Source organism: Ambystoma mexicanum, chromosome 8 (genome assembly GCF_040938575.1).
Source record: "Ambystoma mexicanum isolate Mex_15411 chromosome 8, UKY_AmexF1_1, whole genome shotgun sequence".
NCBI lineage: Eukaryota > Metazoa > Chordata > Amphibia > Caudata > Ambystomatidae > Ambystoma > Ambystoma mexicanum.
This window is the reverse complement of record NC_090929.1, coordinates 664,861,301-664,883,526: the sequence shown is the minus strand read 5'-3', so window position 1 is coordinate 664,883,526 and position 22,226 is coordinate 664,861,301. Positions and strand designations below refer to the sequence as shown.

The window sequence follows — 22,226 nt, the reverse complement described above, 5'->3', positions numbered from 1 at the left end:
ACCCGTATTGGGCAGATTCATAAATGCACTACAATTCCCAGCACCTATTGCCGTTGTGAAGTGTGTGGGCCACACGAGAGGGGTGGACCTAATCTACCAGGGCAATGAAGCTCAGATGTAGAGGCGAAAAAGGCAGCATATTTTCCCATAACTGAGTTTGACACCCTAACCAACAAGCACATGCAAACACACAACATGATACTGCGGGAAGGGTTTAATTCACTGCCCCTCAACCAAATCACAAAAGTACAGGGGAGAGCTCCACTGGAAGAAAAGAAGCTGTAGAGGAAAAGGGGGTGTTCAGTGTCCCCCATGCACACCTTATGGTGCAGCAGATCCCCAAGAACTACTGAAGCCCCCTCGCTTATATTCGGTGGACACTGTCCTCTTGAAGAACTTTAACAGGACATAGCACAAACACATATTTAATAGTCCATTCTCAGTAGAGAACGTCACCCCCACTGCTATCAAACTCATAGGGAAAAGATCCTGGTTCCATCTCGGAGACGTCAAGCGCTGTCCTGGAGAGACTCCCCTACCTCACAACTGAGATGAAGCAGCCCAGGAAGAAGACGAAGGAGGAGTGCTGACAAGGATCATGACCAGACATAGTCTAGCCCAAACAAAAAATAGTATAGGCACACTGCCCCTCCTTTCCCAAGGTTACCACCGTGAACGAAAGAACAATGCTTCTGAGGGGAAAACGTCTACATACAGAATAAAGAGAGCCACCGAAAGTACACTTGATATACTGAACCTCAAACATTCAATGTTGCCTGTCCAGCTTCTTATCTGTGCCTTTCTAGCATATGTTGCCAGTCTTAGCTAGGAGAAAGGTGCCCCTTGCCATCTTATCCAGTGACCAAAAGACAATATTCCTCTTGAACGCAGCTTAGTAGAGGTTCTAACACAAGTTCCTTGCTATAACATTTATCCCTTGATACAAGAGTGAGAAGTACAAACGACGGTGGTGAAATGATCGTTCCCACTAACATTGTGAATTCTGCTAAACGTGAAGTGATTGCTCACAGACAAGGAAATAGATGTGCACACATGCAACACACGGCTCATATGATTAAAATTATAGTGATAATGTTCCTCACATTCTGCTGTCTCTATCTCTTTCCCCTCCTAGCTTTGAAAAAGGTAAATAATGTATTATGCCCTGAATGAACAAATGCCAACATGACACTCCTCTCCCCACTAACCGAAGTAACAACCCATCCCTTAGCAGCACCACCCAAGAGCCAAAGAGACTCAAAGAAGCATCACTGATGAATCTTGTACATGTGAAGGCATATATGACTAGTTCAGCACCACATGTCACCAATAACGTGGTACCTCACATGACCTTTGTGGAGAAAGAGGCATCAGAGGAAAGCTGCTATGTGTGTTTGCTAATTCCCTACACTATGAGCACCTCCAGGATATTCATAGTCACTGAGATTCCAGTGACAAGGGCACATTGTCTAATGCATCTGGCACTTTGCAACACTAGAGGTGAATTTCATGGAAATTGGGCCACACAAAGATGCGTGTCACAGTAGACAATCCCATAAGAGGACAGCTACACAAGGACACAAATGAGGATGGAAGACTATTGGAGATCAAACAAAATGCTACAATATATATTGGATGGCCTACATAGAGGGGAGACCAGGAAAGTGGCACAGAAGGAGCGGCAGTGCCCGAGAACAGGAACAAGGGAGATAGGAGGAATGCCAGGATGCTGGCCAGGATCCCAGCTGCTAGTGTCATACAGATCTTCACAGTATGCAAGTGGGGGAATGGGATGGTGGGGTGTAAAGCATATGCACTCCTAACAGTTCCAGTAGAAGAAGTGCAGAAAATAAATGATTAGTGTCTCAAGGACTCGGCAGAGTATTTGAAATTGCGCACATGGGTAGAAAACAATGCTGATCCCTTGCTCATCATACCCCTCGAAAACGCATTAGTATGCTACCAGAATGAGGTTCAGCAAAGGTTGGTGTGAATAAAGGCTACAAGCACATCTTGAAGATACCTGGCATGAAGGTAGGAACATTAGTACTGATGGATCACTACTGGCCCTGTGGATCCCAAGCATACATGCAGCTGCCCCCAGACTGCGGAGGAATATGTTCCTTATTACTACTGTACACACCAGCCTTGATAGTACCTCAGAATGGCAACAAGCTAGATGGCTTCTCTAGAATGGACACACACTTGTGGAAGAAAAGGATCTGTGGAGCTGAGCAGAGCAAAGAGAGGACATTGCATATCCACAAAGATGGAAGCAGCACCTGATGCAATACCAGAGGAGCAAAGGCTGTTATGATATGATATGAAATTTTATTTATATCGCGCCCGTACACAAGTGTTTCAGAGCGTGACCCAGCAAAGGGAGGCGAACAAGGGAGAACAAAAAATAAAAACAACAATCTTACTAGGCCCAGTGACATTAAGAATGCGCAAATGCATGGTGAAGGGAAAAGGGGGAAAGTGCGTGGAACGGAGAGAAGTGGAATGTGCAGAACAGAGGAGAGAAAAGAATAAGTTAAATAAATGAATAAATAAAAGCAATGAAAAAGTGGCAGTGCGACCAGCAAGTGGCAATTGCAAGACTAGTCAGATAGGGTATATCTGATAAGCGCAGAGGAAGAGTGGGGGGCTGTATGGGTACAGATACACAGATACAGAACCCAGTGCAATGGGAAGCCCGGAGGCAGTGCAGGAGGAAGGCAGCGTGAGCAGGTTCCTGGGCCGAAGGACAGAGCGTGTCCAGGTGCACAGTGTCAAGAGAGAAAAACAGGTCAGCAGGGGAGAAGAGGGACAAAGGTGGAAGCGAAGAGGAAGGTCTTGAGGTGCTTCCGGAACCAGAGATGGTTCTCCTCAAGTTTCAAGGTGGCCGATAGGCTGTTCCAAAGGGAGGCCCTAGCCGAAGACAGAGATCTGCCCCCAGCTCATTTCTTTGAAAAACGACTAACCCTAAGGGAGTTAGAAGTAGAGGAGCGAAGGGCGGTATTTGCAGAGGGATAGCTGAAGCTATTTTGGACCGAGGCCCCAGAAAGCCTTGTGGACAATGCAGAGGGTTTTAAATTTCAGCAGAATGGAGATGTTCTTTGCCTCCGCTGTTCCTGGTATACAGACAATGTGAATGCCAAGTGGCTGCAGATCAAATGATGGGAGTTGCTGCAGACAATCAACTCAACAGTGAAGGACTGTAAAGGAGGAGCTCAGAGCCTTGATGAAAAGGTATATCCTTGATCTTATCACAGCATTGGAGGGCAGCGTGTGCACAAAAATGGGGCCGTCCTGTTGCACATGCAAACCTGCTCGTGATGAGGAAAATATGACCCTCGCAGAAGCAATAACATTGCTGTCCAACCTACATAGTAAGATGGGGCAAGAGACTAATGCAATTGAGGCTGAGGCATACATATTTTCCTGGATTGCATCATGGATGGCAAAAGTTCTAAAGGATTTTTCTTCTTGGCCTAAGGCAGCCTTCTCCTGGTTTATTGGGTCTTCCTGATTCAGTAGTTTTTGATGTTTTTGGTTTTTACTTATTTTGGCTTCCTGCTTACTCTTTGGAGATGATGATTTCAACCTTTTTTTGTTACTACTTTCTTTTGATTTTCCTTCTTCTTTGATAATTCTGGTGTGTACCTTCAGTCCATGCTTTTTCATTTGGCTCCTCTCTATCGACCAAGTTGAGCTCTTGATCTAGATGTTTCTCTTTCAATTGCACTTCCTCTCCCTCGGTTACTTGAGCCATTCTTCTAAATTCTTCCAAGATCGATTCTGAAAGAGGGGTATCATCAAAAGTGTGTATTGACCTATCATCCACGGGTTTAGCATCTTCTCTATTTCCACTTCATCTATTAATCTGATTCACTACTTCACTCAGCATTTCCCAGAGCTCCTTTCCTTCATTCTTTATATTCTGCAAAGCTCCCAAAATTGGAGTTATGTCCAGGCCCTGTTTAGTGACCTCCATTAGTATGTTACTTAATGCTGGTGATGTTGCTGTATTGATTGCATTACTGACTCCCACTATTAATGAGTCACAGTTACCCACTTCTCTCGTGAGCTCCAGTAGTATTCCTGCATGGGACTGGACTTCACATTTCAGGGTATCAGGTAATAATGTTCCCATACATAATGTCCCCATACATAATGTCGCCGGGAAAAGCCATTGGCGACATTATATATGGTGACATTATGTATGGCGACACGTTGCAGGGTTGTCCCCTGTTCCCCTTGTAAGAAAAAAGATAATTCAGGGTTTGCAGGGTTTTCCCCTACATGTTCAATGCAATAATGTCTCCACAAAAAACGGCAACATTTTTGTCAGGAGACATTTTTGCAGGTACATTATTACATGGAACCCATTTAAGTAGGTCAAAGACAGTTATTAGGGAATTTAACACAATGTTCAGTGGCAAGAGCGTGACCTTGCCTGTTTGATGGCATTTTGGATCAGCTTCTTGTCTTTTACAATCTCTCTTATCCTGGTGATCTTGTCTTGGACTTATCTCAGACACTGAGTGCTGTTTCAGTCCTGGGTCTCCTGGCATTGGTCGTTGTTGTCCCACCATTGGTTTTAGTGGGTGTATCCTTTCATTTGTCATGTTTCCCCCCAACGTAGAATCTCCCTCTAATTCAATATCTAAGCATCGGATGGGTGTTGTCTCAATGATTCTTATTGCCAGATCTGAATCTCCCAAACTCTGATGTCTTTTTTTTTACAAAGCCATCCTTTATTTTCTTTTGGATTTTAGAAGTAGTTAAGGCATAGTCTAGTCCTCACTTTAATAGATGCTTTGCATCTAATGGGGCCCCTCCACACCTTTCTTGGCTTTCCTGGGCCAGAGTAGGTTCTTGGGTGTGCATTTGAGCATTCACCATTAGATCCTGTTTTATAACTTGGGACAAGCTGCTCTGAGTCGTCTCTGAGGAGCCTATAGCATTTGTATAGAATGCATCTCATTCCTGTGCCCTATGGGTCATCCACCATGGCTCCACTACGTATGTAGTATTTTGCCAGTTTCGTTGGTATCCGGTTGACCTTCTTGAGGGGTCAGTGCATTGTAGAGGTTTATATATTTAGCTATTTAGATATTTTAGATTCCCAATTCTACTTCAATCACACCTGCCCACCAATTGTTAGTTCTATGGTGACTTTTGAGACATTTACCCTGTGTGTATCATTTACTATTCACAATAGACCAGACCGGGCGCAATAAGATTTTTTGTGCGCTCCAGACTCATTTTTCAATCCGGCTTTGGTTGTCAGTGGGGAGTTCCCACTGACTTTTTCCGGTTGATGGAGATGATGAAGTCGATAAATATCGGCTAGTAGCGGTGTTGTGAATAGTGCAGCTTCTGTTGATGTATGCCCGCCGCCCAGCAGACCAGTCAACCAACGAACACGAACACACTGCTCGCACACCGAGCACGCTCCGCGCTTATCGTGGGTTTATGTGCTAGATCTAGTGTTCAAAGCTCCTCCTCCAATAATGATCTGCAGGGAAAGCAGACTTCAACCAACGCTCTGCTCCAGTACAGAGTGACACGAAACATACTGCTCGCACACTGCAAATTATGCTATTTGTTGTACTGGGTATTTTGAGGGGCTTACAGTCTTTTTGTTTTTCTGTAAATTTAGTCTCAGTATCAGCATAGCAATATCGCACTAAGGTTGAAGGATCAGTTTTGCGGAAGGAGTAACAAGCGTACATTCTCGAGGACATGGATCACGTGGAACCAACACCCTCCATGAAACCATCTGCTGAGACAGAGTTCTGTGTATTCAGGTGGCTCGCCCCATTTGACACATGTTGCCCCATATTATCTTAAACGTTATGAAATCAGATGTCATGTGATGTCATGATTTGACCTTCAATCCATCGAGTGTGCTGCAAGTACAACCAATGTTGACCACACATTTCAAGCATCATCAACGTAGAGGTTGCTCCTATGTATAAGGAGGAGTTAATAATGTATTCTTTAAAATTCTTTATTGTGGCTATAGACCAATGATAACAGATGTCAAGAAGGGAGAAAAAGTATTCATTTCAAGAAAGAAAATGGAGAACAATTTAACATCATGCTTAGTCTTCTTGTATGAGATGTGAAAGAATTACATTTATAAATAACCCACTCACAGGAACCACAGGGGATAGGGCTTGCCTGATTCACAATAGAGGCTATGTGAGGCTTGTTCACTGTGCTGAGATGGCCCACTTTCAGAGTAGGATTGGCAATGCAGATAACTCCAAGAAGGATCTGTTCAGAGTCATTGAGGAGCTGCCCAGGTCACCGTCTCCAACCTTCAAGACATCACAACATCGTGATGACTTCATGATATTTTGCAAAGATTTGATTCGCCTCTCACTTTCTTGTATGGCTATGACAGGCTTACGGTATGTCTAGACCCTATTCCACTTGTTTCTTACTTCAGTACAAGACATGTATCCCCTCCTTGCATGGCTTCATCGCCTGTTCGGTTTGCCTGGACTGTTAGTTTTTTAATGTCTTTGTACTCCAAAGAGAGAGTTCCGAGAGACTGTGTAAAGATACTGCATGCAGGGAGTCATATGCAACATTTCAGACCCTCCGCAATGGCTGCCATTCAGAACACGGCCTAAGAGAGCTTTGATTGGTTCTTTCACTCATGTGCCATCATAAAGAAGCCTTATGCAGCTACCTAGAGTGGGTTTGCGTAGCAGACATGGCAATGATGCACTGGAAGCAAGCCCCTGCCTGTGCCCGTCTGCGCATCACGTGGACCAGTCACAGCCTTTAAGGGCCAGCAAAATGTTACTGAGGTATGAAACGCATCTACTATGCTCCAGAGCTGCTTACACTCGCACAAACATATTTATTCATTTGTACATTTATAAAGAAGCGTGCAAAGCTCATAGGCATCTAGCCGCTGGTTATGAAGGCAAAGAAACAGTAGTGGTAAAAGTGAGACATGGGGGGAGGGTGGGGAATGGGATAGTGTCAGTTGAAGAGGTAGGTTTTGAGATTCTTTCTGAAGGAGCTGTAGGAAGGTTAATCTCGCAGGTAGGGTGGGTGGTCTTTCCAAAGAGAAGAGCAGCAGACTGGGAAGCTGGGGCTGCCTGATATTTTCCGGTTGAATCTGGGTGTGATGAGGCAATGTTTGTGGGTGAGTCTTACAAGCCTTGCCAAAGAATGTTTCTTGATTTTTTGGGGAAGGTTTGGAGGGGGGTGGTTAGAAAGGCATCAGTGGGTGATGGACAAGATCTTGAACTTGATTCTGTCCTTGACCGGGAGCCAGTGGACAGATTTTTTCTAGCCTGGGAAATGTGATTGTGCTTGCCAATGTCCAGTGCCTCACGGAGGGCATTACTTTGTATTATTTGTGGTTTAAGCACATTTTCTTCAGAGGTACTGCATAATAGTGAGTTACAGTAATGAAGTTTAGATCCAATGAGGGCACGGGCCACTTCAAGATGATTCTTAGCAGACAGTAAGGGTTTACTGGCATTGATGAGCTTGATGGCGTAGCTCGAAGACAAGGCAATGTGGTTGACCTGATGCGTCATGCTTACTGAGGAGTCAAGGTACATTCCTAACGTTTTGACGGAGGTAGCAACAGGAATGTTGTGACCGTCGATGGTGAAGGCTTTGTATGCCTGGTTTAGATTTGCCATGTGAGGGGGATGGCCGATGAGGAGGAGCTCTGTTTTTTCATCGTTAAGACAGAGGCTGTGTGGGTGGCATCTAGGATTGGATAGCTTCATAGATAGAGTTTATTCTGAGAGTGTCCTTGGAGTGGTCGCCAGTAAGGGGGATGAGCATTTGTGTATCATCGGCATAGTTAGTATATGAGATGCCGAGAGAGCCAAGATGATCAAGCAGTTTTTTTGTGTGCACATTGTAGAGTGTGGGGGAGACACAGCAGCAGCATCTCCAGCAAAGACTCAGGATGATCTGTCAGCCAGGAACGTGGCCGCCCATTTGGCAGCGTCAGGCGAAAAGTGGGCTGAGGAGATGAGGTCTTGGCATAGGATTTAATGGTCCACGGGGTTCAACGCCACTGAAGGGTCAAGCAGTCGAAGAAGTGAGAGGTTGGTACGGTTGTTTGCGTCATCAAGCTGATTCTGCTGATACTAGCACTTACACATAAAACAATTGAAATTCTCAAATTATGCTCTCTATACCTAACCCTACCCCATTGTCTGAAAGCCATTCCAAAGCGAGACTATATAAATAGCATGCTAATTAATGCCATATCAGCCGTAAAAAGCAGTGATGAGCTGCATAGTCTTAATTATGCAACAGAGCCTGGATATGCTTGGTATCCTCAGACCTGGCTTGTGAAGAATTGGTACATGCAGTATCCATGCAGAGTGCTGTAGGCCACCAGCTGAATCTGCAGGCCTGAGCTGGGTCTCGGACTTGGCTCTAGGCCGTGGACTTGTACACAGGGTTACTGGTGGACTGCAGATGTACAATGGGGCCAAAGTGGCCACTGGGCCTGGCTGCACACCATGGTCACTGACCCGCAGAACCTCAGTCTGGTACTTCAGTGGTCTGGTCCGGATTAGGACAAAGAGGGCAATTTTAGTTGCCAATGGCTACTTTGGATGACTTGGGGAAGTTTCCACTGGGATTGGCCACAGCAGAGAAACTGGAGGGCCATGGGAATGGCTGAAGGCCATGCTCTGGGCCGAGTGCCCTCCAGCTACGCCCTGCGAGCCAATCAGGTGGCTAGGAGGTGCTGGGGTAGGTCTTAAGGTCATGCCCCAGGCGCAATCACCACAAAACATGGGCAAGGGCCTGTCCAAAGAATATTCCCAGTGTGTACTGTAGCTATGCCAGTGTATATCATAAAAAAATAATTCAGTGCATTGTGTTTGTTGAAGGGACATTATGGTTGCAGTGCAAAACATCAAACCCCCACAAAGTTGCGATGTATGGTTCCTAATGCAAGAATAAATCGGCCGCCACTATCATAAAATAACTATAACTCATCCTAGCCATGCACTTCACATGACGCCATGTATGCTACCACAAATGACATGAACATACCTACAGTTCATGCATAAGTCCAACAAAAAAAGTTAAAGAAAAATAGTCATATCCCAAACCCCACATGCACCATTATCAGCTGAAGACAGTCTCTGACATGACTAACATTCAATCAATTAACCAGCAAGTCATTTAATCAAGCTACATAAACTCTCAGAAAGGTCCCAGTATCACCTGGAATAAACTTCTGACATGCACTATTATTACCTGAATAAACTTTCTTACATACCCCATGATCATATGAAGACATGTTTTGATATGAACAGAATGTCACTTGGAACCCTTTTGGTCACCTGTGTGAAATTTGCGTTGGTTTGTGAGCCCCAAATAGATGTAGAGAGGCCCAACTGTGGTTTACTAGAACATGTGCTTTACTTTTTGCCAGCAAAGCCCAGGTGGTTTCTGGTACAGATAGGATACTTCTTATCCCAAATGCCATCTAACAACGGGAAATGTTTTCCAGTAATGTTGATGGAAGTGTGTGTGGGAGACTGATGTCTGGAGGTGGTGCCAATGCATTCCCTTCTCGAAAAGCTTGTGATCTATGATCCCATTGGATGGGGTCTGCAGTTCCTAAATGATAGAAGCACCACTTCTTTGTCAATGCTGATGCATGGCTGACTTACTTTCTTGCTGATTTCACAAGATTCCAGTGTCCATTTGCTCCAAAGAATGCAATGCCGGGGAGAGGAAAATATTGACAGGGGTCCACCTGTGCTGCTACAGCTGCAAGGCCTGCCCAAAGATGACATTCCTCAATGCAAGCAGTAAGTGATAATGCGACAAGCTTCTATATGTAATATGCTTTATTTATTTATTTATTTTTACTTTCTTTGTCCATTAATGGCTAGAATGGGCATGCAACAATTTTTGCCAAATGCATTTTCGCCAAATTTATTTCCACTTATTTTTTTTTAACACAAACTTGCAGATGGTAAGTATGGGTAAGGGATATAGAAAAGAGTCGAGTGGGAGTGGAAAGGGGGGTGCAAGATGTCTTCCCCTGATGTTTGCGGTAAAAAAAGTGGAACAATCAGCGAAAAAGCATTCAACAAAATGCCATACGGTAAAAAAAAAAAAAATGCTGCAAACATTCATAGAACCATAGAATGCCCGTGTATCACTGACCTCAGAGCTAGAAAACTGTCTGAAATATTTATTTTTGTTGCCACTGCGTTCTGCCCAAAGGCTGACATACCAACAAGATGCAGTTTGCTTTGGTGTTTTCTTCATAGGAGTCTTTTGAAGGATTGTTCACGTGTCTTTTTAGGGTTGGACTCGTAGCTGTTGCTTAAGGCCAAACTATGAGAGTGAGGGCAAGTAAGGTACATCCGTCACCACGGAGCAAGTGACGTCATCGCCCCTGCACTACATTCCCTCCACTGGCTTCCTGTTACAGCCAGGATATCCTTCAGGACCCTCCGAATCATCCATAGGACCTATGAGGGCCGTGGATTCCGCTACCTCCAAGACAATGGATGTCATTACGACCTTGGAGGTAGCCTGCTGCTATTTGCGGCATGGCTACCCCCATTCCGGGTCCCAGGTCCGGGTTCCTGGAATGGGGAAATACTGGGCCATTCCGACCTTGGAGGGCCTGGTATTTCCCCATTCCAGGAACCCAGACCCTGTACATCCCATCACCATTCGAGTCCCCATAGGGCTCAATGGGGAGGATGCAAACAACGGGCCCGTTAATGATGGGCCCGTTGTTTGCATCCTGGTCTGCTCGCAGGACCCACTAAGGAGCAGGTCCCGTGTGGAGACCTCGTTATGAGGCGGTAGAGGGTTAACAGGGCCGGCATCTCTACCGGCCCCATTAACCCCCTACCGCAGGGTCGTAATGACCCCCACTGTGCCTAAATGCAGCCCATGCATTTTCCTGAGACCTTCCTCTTCTAGATACCCTGTCATCTTGATGCCAAAAAAGAAGACATTTGGGGGACGGTCCCTCGGCGGATATGTCGCCGGTCTTTGGAACTCCATAGCTCCTGACTGGAGAGAAGAGGAAAGTCAACATCATTTCAGGAAAGATCTAAAGCCATAACTTCCAAAAGACGTCTTCAACCTTTGCGAGGCACATAGCTCTGCCCTGTAATTTGCAATGCCTCCATGTTCACTGATCTAACCTGCCTTGTGTGCTTCCTGTTGTCCATGTTGCTGTTGTGGCTCTCTTGCTTCTTCCTTCAAGCATTCCCGTGGCACTTGCACTCCTGGATCTTGTTGATGTGGCTCTCCCTCTGTTTGCCTGCTCCTCCCTTAGCCCTTTGATGGATCTCCCGGGCTCCTGGCTCTTGTTGATGCAGCTCAACCCCTGTTCGCTTGCTCCACCCTTATCTCTTCAGTCCTTCTACTGGGCTCTTTGCTCTTGTTAATATGGCTCTCCCTCTGTTCTCTTGCTCCTCCCTTATCTCTTCGGTTGATCCCGTGGGCTCCTGTCTCTTGTTGATGTGGCTCTCCCTCTGTTGGCCTGCTCCTCCCTTAGCCCTTCGGTCGATCCCCTGGGCTCCTGGCTCTTGCTGATTGACTCTCCCTCTGTTTACTTGTTCCTCCCTTAGCCCTTCAGTGGATCTCCTGGGCTCCTGGGTCTTGTTGATGCAGCTCTCCCACTCTTTGCTTGCTCCACCCTGATCTCTTTGGTGCTTCTCCTGGGCTCTTTGCTCTCGTTGATATGGCTCTCCCACTGTTCGCTTGCTCCACCCTTATCTCTTTGGTCCTTCTCCTGGGCTCTTTTCTTGTTTATATGGCTCTCCCTCTGTTCGCTTGCTCCTCCCTTATCTCTTCAGTTGATCCCCTGGGCTCCTGGCTCTTGCTGATGTGGCTCTCCGTCTGTTCGCTTTCTCCTCCCTTAGCCCTTCGGTCGATTCCCTGGGCTCCTGGCTCTTGCTGACTGACTTTCCCTCTGTTTGCTTGTTCCTCCCTCAGCCCTTCGGTGGATCTCCTGGGCTCCTGTCTGTTGCTGATGTGGCTCTCCCTATGTTCGCTTGTTCCTCCCTTATCCCTTCGGTCGATCCCCTGGGCTCCTGGCTCTGGCTGACTTTCCCTCTGTTTGCCTGCTCTTCCCTTAGCCCTTTGGTGGATCTCCTGGGCCCCTGGCTCTTGTTGATGCAGCTCTCCCACTGTTCACTTGCTCCACCCTTATCTCTTCGGTCCTTTTACTGGGCTCTTTGCTCTTGTTTATATGTCTCTCCCTCTGTTCGCTTGCTCCTCCCTTTTCTCTTCGGTTGATCCCCTGGGCTCCTGCCTCTTGTTGATGTGGCTCTCCCTCTGTTGGCTTGCTCCTCCCTTAGCCCTTTGGTCGATCCCCTGGGCTCCTGGCTCTTGCTGATTGACTCTCCCTCTGTTTGCTTGTCCCTCCCTTAGCCCTTCGGTGGATCTCCTGGGCTCCTGGCTCTTGTTGATGCAGCTCTCCCACTGTTCGCTTGCTCCGCCCTTATCTCTTCGGTCCTTCTCCTGGGCTCTTTTCTCTTGTTGCAATGGCTCTCCCTCAATTCGCTTGCTCCTCCCTTATCTCTTCGGTTGATCCCCTGGGCTCCTGGCTCTTGCTGATGCGGCTCTCCCTCTTTTCGCTTGCTCCTCCCTTAGCCCTTCGGTCAATTGCCTGGGCTCTTGCTGACTGACTTTCCCTCTGTTTGCTTGTTCCTCCCTTAGCTCTTCGGTGGATCTCCTGGGCTCCTGGCTCTTGTTGATGCAGCTCTCCCACTGTTCGCTTGCTCCACCCTTATCTCTTCAGTCCTTCTCCTGGGCTCTTTTCTCTTGTTGCAATGGCTCTCCCTCTATTCGCTTGCTCCTCCCTTATCTCTTTGGTTGATCCCCTGGGCTCCTGGCTCTTTCTGATGTGGCTCTCCCTCTGTTCGCTTGCTCCTCCCTTAGCCCTTCGGTCAATTGCCTGGGCTCCTGGCTCTTGCTGACTGACTTTCCCTCTGTTTGCCCCTTCGGTGGATCTCCTGGGCTCCTGGCTCTTGCTGATGTGACTCTCCCTCTGTTCGCTTGCTCCTCCCTTAGCCCTTCGGTCCTTCTCCTGGGCTCTTCTCTCTTGTTGCAATGGCTCTCCCTCTATTATCCTGCTCCTCCCTTATCTCTTCGGTTGATCCCCTGGGCTCCTGCCTCTTGTTGATGTGGCTCTCCCTCTGTTGGCTTGCTCCTCCCTTAGCCCTTTGGTCGATCCCCTGGGCTCCTGGCTCTTGCTGATGTGGCTCTCCCTCTGTTCGCTTGCTCCTCCCTTAGCCCTTCGGTCGATTCCCTGGGCTCCTGGCTCTTGCTGAGTGACTTTCCCTCTGTTTGCTTGTTCCTACCTCAGCCCTTCGATGAATCTCCTGGGCTCCTGGCTGTTGCTGATGTGGCTCTCCCTCTGTTTGCTTGTTCCTCCCTTAGCCCTTCGGTCGATCCCCTGGGCTCCTGGCTCTGGCTGACTTTCCCTCTATTTGCCTGCTCCTCCCTTAGCCCTTTGGTGGATCTCCTGGGCTCCTGGCTCTTGTTGATGCAGCTCTCCCACTGTTCACTTGCTCCACCCTTATCTCTTCGGTCCTTTTACTGGGCTCTTTGCTCTTGTTTATATGGCTCTCCCTCTGTTCGCTTGCTCCTCCCTTTTCTCTTCGGTTGATCCCCTGGGCTCCTGCCTCTTGTTGATGTGGCTCTCCCTCTGTTGGCTTGCTCCTCCCTTAGCCCTTTGGTCGATCCCCTGGGCTCCTGACTCTTGCTGATTGACTCTCCCTCCGTTTGCTTGTCCCTCCCTTAGCCCTTCGGTGGATCTCCTGGGCTCCTGGCTCTTGTTGATGCAGCTCTCCCACTGTTCGCTTGCTCCACCCTTATCTCTTCGGTCCTTCTCCTGGGCTTTTTTCTCTTGTTGCAATGGCTCTCCCTCAATTCGCTTGCTCCTCCCTTATCTCTTCGGTTGATCCCCTGGGCTCCTGGCTCTTGCTGATGTGGCTCTCCCTCTGTTCGCTTGCTCCTCCCTTAGCCCTTCGGTCAATTGCCTGGGCTCCTGGCTCTTGATGACTGACTTTCCCTCTCTTTGCTTGTTCCTCCCTTAGCCCTTCGGTGGATCTCCTGGGCTCCTGGCTCTTGTTGATGCAGCTCTCCCACTGTTTGCTTTCTCCACCCTTATCTCTTCAGTCCTTCTCCTGGGCTCTTTTCTCTTGTTGCAATGGCTCTCCCTCTATTCGCTTGCTCCTCCCTTATCTCTTCGGTTGATCCCCTGGGCTCCTGGCTCTTGCTGATGTGGCTCTCCCTTTGTTCGCTTGCTCCTCCCTTAGCCCTTCGGTCAATTGCCTGGGCTCCTGGCTCTTGCTGACTGACTTTCCCTCTGTTTGCTTGTTCCTCCCTTAGCCCTTCGGTGGATCTCCTGGGCTCCTGGCTCTTGCTGATGTGGCTCTCCCTCTGTTCGCTTGCTCCTCCCTTAGCCCTTCATTCGATCCCCTGGGCTCCTGGCTCTTGCTGACTGACTTTCCCTCTGTTTACCTGCTCCTCCCTTAGCCCTTTGGTGGATCTCCTGGGCTCCTGGGTCTTGTTGATGCAGCTCTCCCACTGTTCACTTGCTCCACCCTTATCTCTTCAGTCCTTCTCCTGGGCTCTTTTCTCTTGTTGCAATGGCTCTCCCTCTATTCGCTTGCTCCTCCCTTATCTCTTCGGTTGATCCCCTGGGCTCCTGGCACTTGCTGATGTGGCTCTCCCTCTGTTCGCTTGCTCCTCCCTTAGCCCTTCGGTCAATTGCCTGGGCTCCTGGCTCTTGCTGACTGACTTTCCTTCTGTTTACCTGCTCCTCCCTTAGCCCTTTGGTGGATCTCCTGGGCTCCTGGCTCTTGTTGATGCAGCTCTCCCACTGTTCACTTGCTCCACCCTTATCTCTTCAGTCCTTCTCCTGGGCTCTTTTCTCTTGTTGCAATGGCTCTCCCTCTATTTGCTTGCTCCTCCCTTATCTCTTCGGTTGATCCCCTGGGCTCCTGGCTCTTGCTGATGTGGCTCTCCCTCTGTTCGCTTGCTCCTCCCTTAGCCCTTCGGTCAATTGCCTGGGCTCCAGGCTCTTGCTGACTGACTTTCCCTCTGTTTGCTTTTTCCTCCCTTAGCCCTTCGGTGGATCTCCTGTGCTCCTGGCTCTTGCTGATGTGGCTCTCCCTCTGTTCGCTTGCTCCTCCCTTAGCCCTTCGGTCGATCCCCTGGGCTCCTGGCTCTTGCTGACTGACTTTCCCTCTGTTTAACTGCTCCTCCCTTAGCCCTTTGGTGGATCTCCTGGGCTCCTGGCTTTTGTTGATGCAGCTCTCCCACTGTTCACTTGCTCCACCCTTATCTCTTCGGCCTTTCTCCTGAGCTCTTTGCTCATGTTGATATGGCTAACCCCCTGTTCGCTTGCTCCTCCCTTATCTCTTCAGTCCTTCTCCTGGGCTCTTTTCTCTTGTTGCAATGGCTCTCCCTCTATTCGCTTGCTCCTCCCTTATCTCTTCGGTTGATCCCCTGGGCTCCTGGCTCTTGCTGATGTGGCTCTCCCTCTGTTCGCTTGCTCCTCCCTTAGCCCTTCGGTCAATTGCCTGGGCTCCTGGCTCTTGCTGACTGACTTTCCCTCTGTTTGCTTGTTCCTCCCTTAGCCCTTCGGTGGATCTCCTGGGCTCCTGGCTCTTGCTGATGTGGCTCTCCCTCTGTTCGCTTGCTCCTCCCTTAGCCCTTCATTCGATCCCCTGGGCTCCTGGCTCTTGCTGACTGACTTTCCCTCTGTTTACCTGCTCCTCCCTTAGCCCTTTGGTGGATCTCCTGGGCTCCTGGCTCTTGTTGATGCAGCTCTCCCACTGTTCACTTGCTCCACCCTTATCTCTTCAGTCCTTCTCCTGGGCTCTTTTCTCTTGTTGCAATGGCTCTCCCTCTATTCGCTTGCTCCTCCCTTATCTCTTCGGTTGATCCCCTGGGCTCCTGGCACTTGCTGATGTGGCTCTCCCTCTGTTCGCTTGCTCCTCCCTTAGCCCTTCGGTCAATTGCCTGGGCTCCTGGCTCTTGCTGACTGACTTTCCTTCTGTTTACCTGCTCCTCCCTTAGCCCTTTGGTGGATCTCCTGGGCTCCTGGCTCTTGTTGATGCAGCTCTCCCACTGTTCACTTGCTCCACCCTTATCTCTTCAGTCCTTCTCCTGGGCTCTTTTCTCTTGTTGCAATGGCTCTCCCTCTATTCGCTTGCTCCTCCCTTATCTCTTCGGTTGATCCCCTGGGCTCCTGGCTCTTGCTGATGTGGCTCTCCCTCTGTTCGCTTGCTCCTCCCTTAGCCCTTCGGTCAATTGCCTGGGCTCCAGGCTCTTGCTGACTGACTTTCCCTCTGTTTGCTTTTTCCTCCCTTAGCCCTTCGGTGGATCTCCTGGGCTCCTGGCTCTTGCTGATGTGGCTCTCCCTCTGTTCGCTTGCTCCTCCCTTAGCCCTTCGGTCGATCCCCTGGGCTCCTGGCTCTTGCTGACTGACTTTCCCTCTGTTTAACTGCTCCTCCCTTAGCCCTTTGGTGGATCTCCTGGGCTCCTGGCTTTTGTTGATGCAGCTCTCCCACTGTTCACTTGCTCCACCCTTATCTCTTCGGCCTTTCTCCTGAGCTCTTTGCTCATGTTGATATGGCTAACCCCCTGTTCGCTTGCTCCTCCCTTATCTTTCAGTTGATCTCCTGGGCTCCTGGATCTTGTTGATGTGGCTCTCCCTCTCTTGGCTTGCTCCTCCCCTAGCCTTTCGGTCGATACCCTGGGCTACTGGTTCTTGCTGTTTGACTCTTCCTCTGTTTGATTGTTTCTCCCGTAGCCCTTCGGTGGATCTCCTGGGCTCCTGGCTCTTGTTAATGCAGCTCTCCCCCTATTCGCTTGCTCACCCTTATCCCTTCCGTCCTGCCCCAGGGCTCTTTGCTCTTGTTGATATGGCTCTCCCCCTGTTCGCTTGCTCCTCCCTTATCCCTTCCGTCCTACCCCTGGGCTCTTTGCTCTTGTTGATATGGCTCTCCCCCTGTTTGCTTGCTCCTCCCTTATCTTTCAGTTGATCTCCTGGGCTCCTGGCTCTTGTTGATTGATTCGCCCTCTGTTCGCTTGCTCCGCCCTTATCTCTTCGGTTGATCCCCTGGGTTCCTGGCTCTTGTCTGAACTGCACCTGCTGTGTTCTCCTTTCTTCTTATAATCTCTCGCTACACTCTACCATGCTCATGTTTGCCTGCATGAAATCTCCACTTGTTTGGTCGGGGTTGCTCCAGGAACGTGGTACTTAGTGCCATCCTTGCCCTATGTACTTACCTCTACCTGGCACTTAACCCTTCCTTGACCCTTATACTTATCTGGTCTGAATATTACAATGCTTTGAATATCAGATAATTCACCCTCTCCATTACCACTTGTGGTGCCACAAAGTGACTAAGTTTCATAGACTTCACCTTATAAATAACCAATCAGTAAAAATAAATAAGTAGTGGGGAAAACACTATTGGTATGATAGTGATAGATGGCAAATGTGTATGAATACACATCAACCTAACGGATGTGTCATTATTCCCTTCTTTTTAATGTTTCTGGTATTATGATTTACTGAAAGGTGAACATTTCATGGAAAGAGTATCAGATGTCCAAGCTTGAAGGAACAGTATTTGTTTTGCTGTAGTTTTTATGGGTGAAGGATGTGCGTGTTGTTTATCAAGTTATTTAATTATAATTGTTGATTCTAATGGTGAACACTTTATTGCTGTCCTTTTGTCATGTCGTGACATTTTTTAGGTCGATTTAACCTATAAAGAACAAAAACGATGTTCACATTCCTTACATCAAAAGACACACACAAGACTCTCTCTCTCTCTCTATCTCGCTCTACTTCACATCGTAGGATATTTATATAGTTCAGTGCCAATCCATTTTGGCTCTTTACACAGAGATGGAGGATGTTTGTGGCCGCAAAATTATACAAACAAAGGAGCCGTTTTGTTTAAAAGCTCCCCAAGCCGAGCCGTTTTGTTTAAAAGCTCCACAAGCCTGGAGTTTACCGCAGCGTTTTGCCTGTGTCTCCCCGCTTCCTAGCACCTGCTGAGGTAATTGCAATGATGTAGAGGTTTTTATGGGGGCAGGACGAGTTTATATGTGTTACACTCCCCTCCCCACAAAAAGCTAATTCCTGTCACCTAAAATGTTAGACATTAATTGGGGAAAAAGAACATTCGTTTACCATTGATGGATTAATGTGATTAGCAGGCAAAAATCTGTCAATGAAAAGCAAAACGAATTGTTCTCTTATTATGCTATTTTCCATATTTTGATATGGCGTGGGTTCCCCACTCCTAACACCCACTTGCACTCATGTCCTACCTCCTGCCATCTATATACTAAGCCCATGGGCCCCTGTGATATGTAGCCTTGTTAACCAAATTATGTTTTCACTTTCAAAGGAGTTTTGTTTCATTGTAGACTTGTTCGGTTTTTACATATATGCCCTCCACTGACAGTCCCAAAATTCAGTATCAAAAGGAAAAAGCCTAAGCAACACGTGAACACACCAGCAATCTCATCATTGCAAACCTATGTGGCAGTGTGGTGCATGGCTGCTCACTAAAGGAAAACTGGCATGTCCATGAAAGCCAAGTGCAAGTCAATGGCCAGTCTGACTCTCATCGCGAGCTTTGAGAAAAGCGCTGCTCGTTTTAGAGTGCAGCATTTGCATGTAATGTTATGTTATTGTGATTTGTGACACCGCTGCCATTTTCCATGGTCTCCCGGCACTCAGGCGGATCGGAAAGAGAAGGGGATTAGGGTGGTTAGTTAGTAGGGTTGAGAGCAGTGGTCGAAGTGAGCAGGAACGGTCGGGAGCAGCGTTCCACTACTTTTATTTTTATTTGTTTTCCATTCCTTTACTTTTTACACCAATATTCACCATTGTATACAGAGGATTGGTCCATTCATGTCCTTGTACAAGTGTAAAGTTGTAATAGGAGCCTTAATTACTAGTCACTTAGACTATAGCAATGCCCCAACCACGACACTGTGTCACATGTTGCACTGTGCTTCCGCCTCCCCTCTCCTGCCGAGACCACAGTTCACTACTTTCTTCGGTACACTTCTACCACTGGTTGAGAGGAAAAAGCGCAAGAGAGCTTTGATGTGCTGTTGGTAGCTTCAGTTCGGAAAAAAAAACGGTCACTGTGTGCTGGTATGGTTTTAGTTGATTGGCATTGTGTGATGTTTTGGTGTGGTTGTATGCAGGTGTTTCATGTGCGTGTTGGGGAGAGTAGGTAGAGTGTCTGTAGTTTTGGTGTTTTGTGGTGAATGTCTGGGTTGGGTGAATGGTATACAGAGTGTTAGAGAGTTATTAGCAGGTTTAGTCTGGGTTGTCTGGGTTGTTATTGCGTTGGGTATTTCTTTGGGTGGTCCAGTTTCGTGGTGTTTTTGCGATTTTTAGGCAGTGGTAAAAGTGCCACTAGCAGATTAGTACCAAGGGTGTCAAGATTACCCAGAAGAAACAGAACTATGACCCAATTGCAAGGAAGGAAATGGCCAAAATGGAGCCTCGCCTGATGAGGCACAGGTCCTTGCATGAAGCCCATGGCAACATGGGGAATAAAATAGACGTACCAGCAGAAACTATGATGTGACTAAAGCCTTGCAGGGAGGGTGCAAAATAATGGCTTAGTAGGTCATATGCAATTAGCGGTTAATTCGATGGTTATAATACCACACGAGAAAAACCTGGAATTATCGACCAAAAATGCACCAACAAAAACCTGATGTTGCTTGCACCCCTTTTTTTAGGTATAGCTTTACCTGCGATAGCAACAAAGAAACAGCACTACTGCACAGTTGTGGGCACACTTAGTCAGGGTCTTAGCATGCCCTTGATGAGCGCGCTTAAACAGGAATCTCTTGGGTCTACAGTGAATTGTGGTTGGACGAACATAGGGCATAGCATCACTACTTGTGGAGGAAATGAGGTAGGCAGGACAAAAATAGTGCAGCAATACTAGGTTCAAATACTACCCTCTCATATATGGTGTTAAGTGGGTGAAGTCTCAGTTCTAAACAAGGTGGACCCAAAATCAGACTGGATTGCAAGTCTGGAATGAGAGTAGCTGTCCCGTCCCTGATTAGGGGTAGGATAGAGGAGACAATGGGCCTCATTACGAGGAATGCGGTAGAGGAATAACGGCACCGGTAGAGCTGCCGGCCCCGTTATCCCCCTCTCGCCCCATTACGAGGTCTGCTGGCGGGTGCCGCTAAGGACGTCTGCTAAAACCAGGCGTCCTTAGCGGGACTCGCTAGCAGACCAGGATGCTAACAACAGGCCCGTCATTAACGGGCCCGTTGTTAGCATCCTCCCCATTCCCATTGAGCCCTATGGGGGCTCAAATGGGAATGGGGATGTACCGGGTCCGGGTTCATGGAATGGGAAATACTTAGCCCTCCGAGGTCGGAATGGCCCGGTATTTCCCCATTTCAGGAACCCGGACTCGGTTCCCGGTATGGGGGAAGCCATGCCGCTAAAAGCGGCATGGCTACATCCATACTTGGAATGAGGCCCAATGTCATCAATGTGGATGTGGCCATCCATAATCTATTGCAAATATTACTACTTCTGTGAATAGGATCCCCTGCAGTGTCCGCAGTTCACAAGTCTTGATTCTGCAGGTCAACATATTGCATGAGGTAAATGTAACTCCAATCGAAAATGAAATCCACTCACCTGTGCTATTTAAGGTATTCAGTTGTCAAGAGAATTAATAGTTTGTGTCTTTCCTGTCCAGATCCGTTTTCCTGTGAACCTTGTGAACGAGATCAGTGGTCTCCGCCCAGCAGCGTTACCTGCCTCCACCGGACTGTGGAGTACCTTTCCTGGTCCAATCCTCTCTCCCTGGTTCTCCTGCCTGCCATCACTATCCAGCTCTTGGTAACCCTCGCCATTGCTGTTGTCTTTATGCACAATTTGGACACACCTGTTGTGAAATCGGCAGGTGGCATTAGGTGCCTGATCATGTTGGCGTCACTGGCATGCGCCTGTGGATCCCTCTACCTTTACTTTGGAGAACCCACTCAGGAGACCTGCCTTTTGCGACAGCCCTTGTTTGCTGTCAGCTTCACCATATGCTTCTCTTGTATCGTCGTCCGATCATTCCAGATTGTCTGTATTTTCAAGCTGGCTTCCAAGGCGCCCAAGCTCCATGATTTTTGGGTAAAGAAGAATGGGCCAAACATTTTTATCGGGGTCAGCTCCACCGTGCAGTTGCTGATATCCATCCTCTGGGTGAGCCTCAAACCCCCCGAGCGGGTGGCCGATTACATGAAGTTTGAGAATCAGATTCTTCTGGAATGTTCCGAGAGCAGCTCTGTGGGCTCTGTGCTAGGAATACTCTACATTGGCCTGCTGAGCATGTTCTGCTTCATCTTCTGCTACATAGGCAAAGACTTGCCGGCCAACTACAACGAGGCGAAATGCATCACTTTCAGCCTCCTGGTGTACTTTGTCTCTTGGATTGCCTACTTCGCCATCTACATTGCCTACAAGGGAAAGTACATAACTGCTGTCAACATCCTCGCCATCTTGAGCAGTCTCCTGGGCATCCTGAGCGGTTACTTTCTCCCTAAATGTTATGTGATACTTTTCAGGCGAGAGCTGAACACCACGGAGCACTTCCAGTCATCCATCCAAAACTACACCAAGAAGCGGAGCTCCAACTAGAAACTTCATGCAATGCCCATCGGGGCAAAAAGCCATGTCTATGAGGGGCATTCTAGACTAATTTTTATTTTAAGACATGAATATTTACCAACTTCTCTTCAACTAATGCTTTTCAATGCTTACCTTGCTATTTATGTTCGCTTTTCTCTCACGCAGATGACAACACTTTCCTCCCAAACACACACATTTGAAGAGCTGTACAATCTCTCACCTTCAACTCCTTACAAATGCATCTAATTATCTACCCCACGCTCTACTGCATCACCATAATTCAACTGTATCTCTGCCTGTATGCCTCTTGACCAACTCAAAGGTTCTACCATGTTCAACTTACCACTATAACTCAAACGTATCCCCGCCTTATGTACCTCCACCCATGTAACTGCAATATGTCTATTGCCTATGTCTGTAACCTTCTTTTTTGCGACCTAACTACCTATGTATGTAACCTTCATTTTTGTGACCTATCTTGCGCCCAGATACCTCAGGGTCAGGTGCGCTTTAGAAATAAAATAAACAAACAAACAAA

At 47.9% G+C, this 22,226-nt stretch overlaps 1 protein-coding gene across 1 annotated transcript in view; it reads left to right on the top strand.

The window, feature by feature from the left end:
• The window catches only part of TAS1R1 (taste 1 receptor member 1), a 180,296-nt gene extending 158,526 nt beyond the window's left edge, over positions 1 to 21,770 (top strand). The window contains exons 4-5 of the mRNA XM_069610529.1: positions 9,692 to 9,812; positions 20,766 to 21,770. Of these exons, the coding sequence (XP_069466630.1) occupies positions 9,692 to 9,812; positions 20,766 to 21,697 (1,053 nt within the window). The 3' untranslated portion in view covers positions 21,698 to 21,770. The remainder of the gene's footprint in view (positions 1 to 9,691; positions 9,813 to 20,765) is intronic.
• The last annotated feature ends 456 nt before the right edge of the window (positions 21,771 to 22,226 follow it).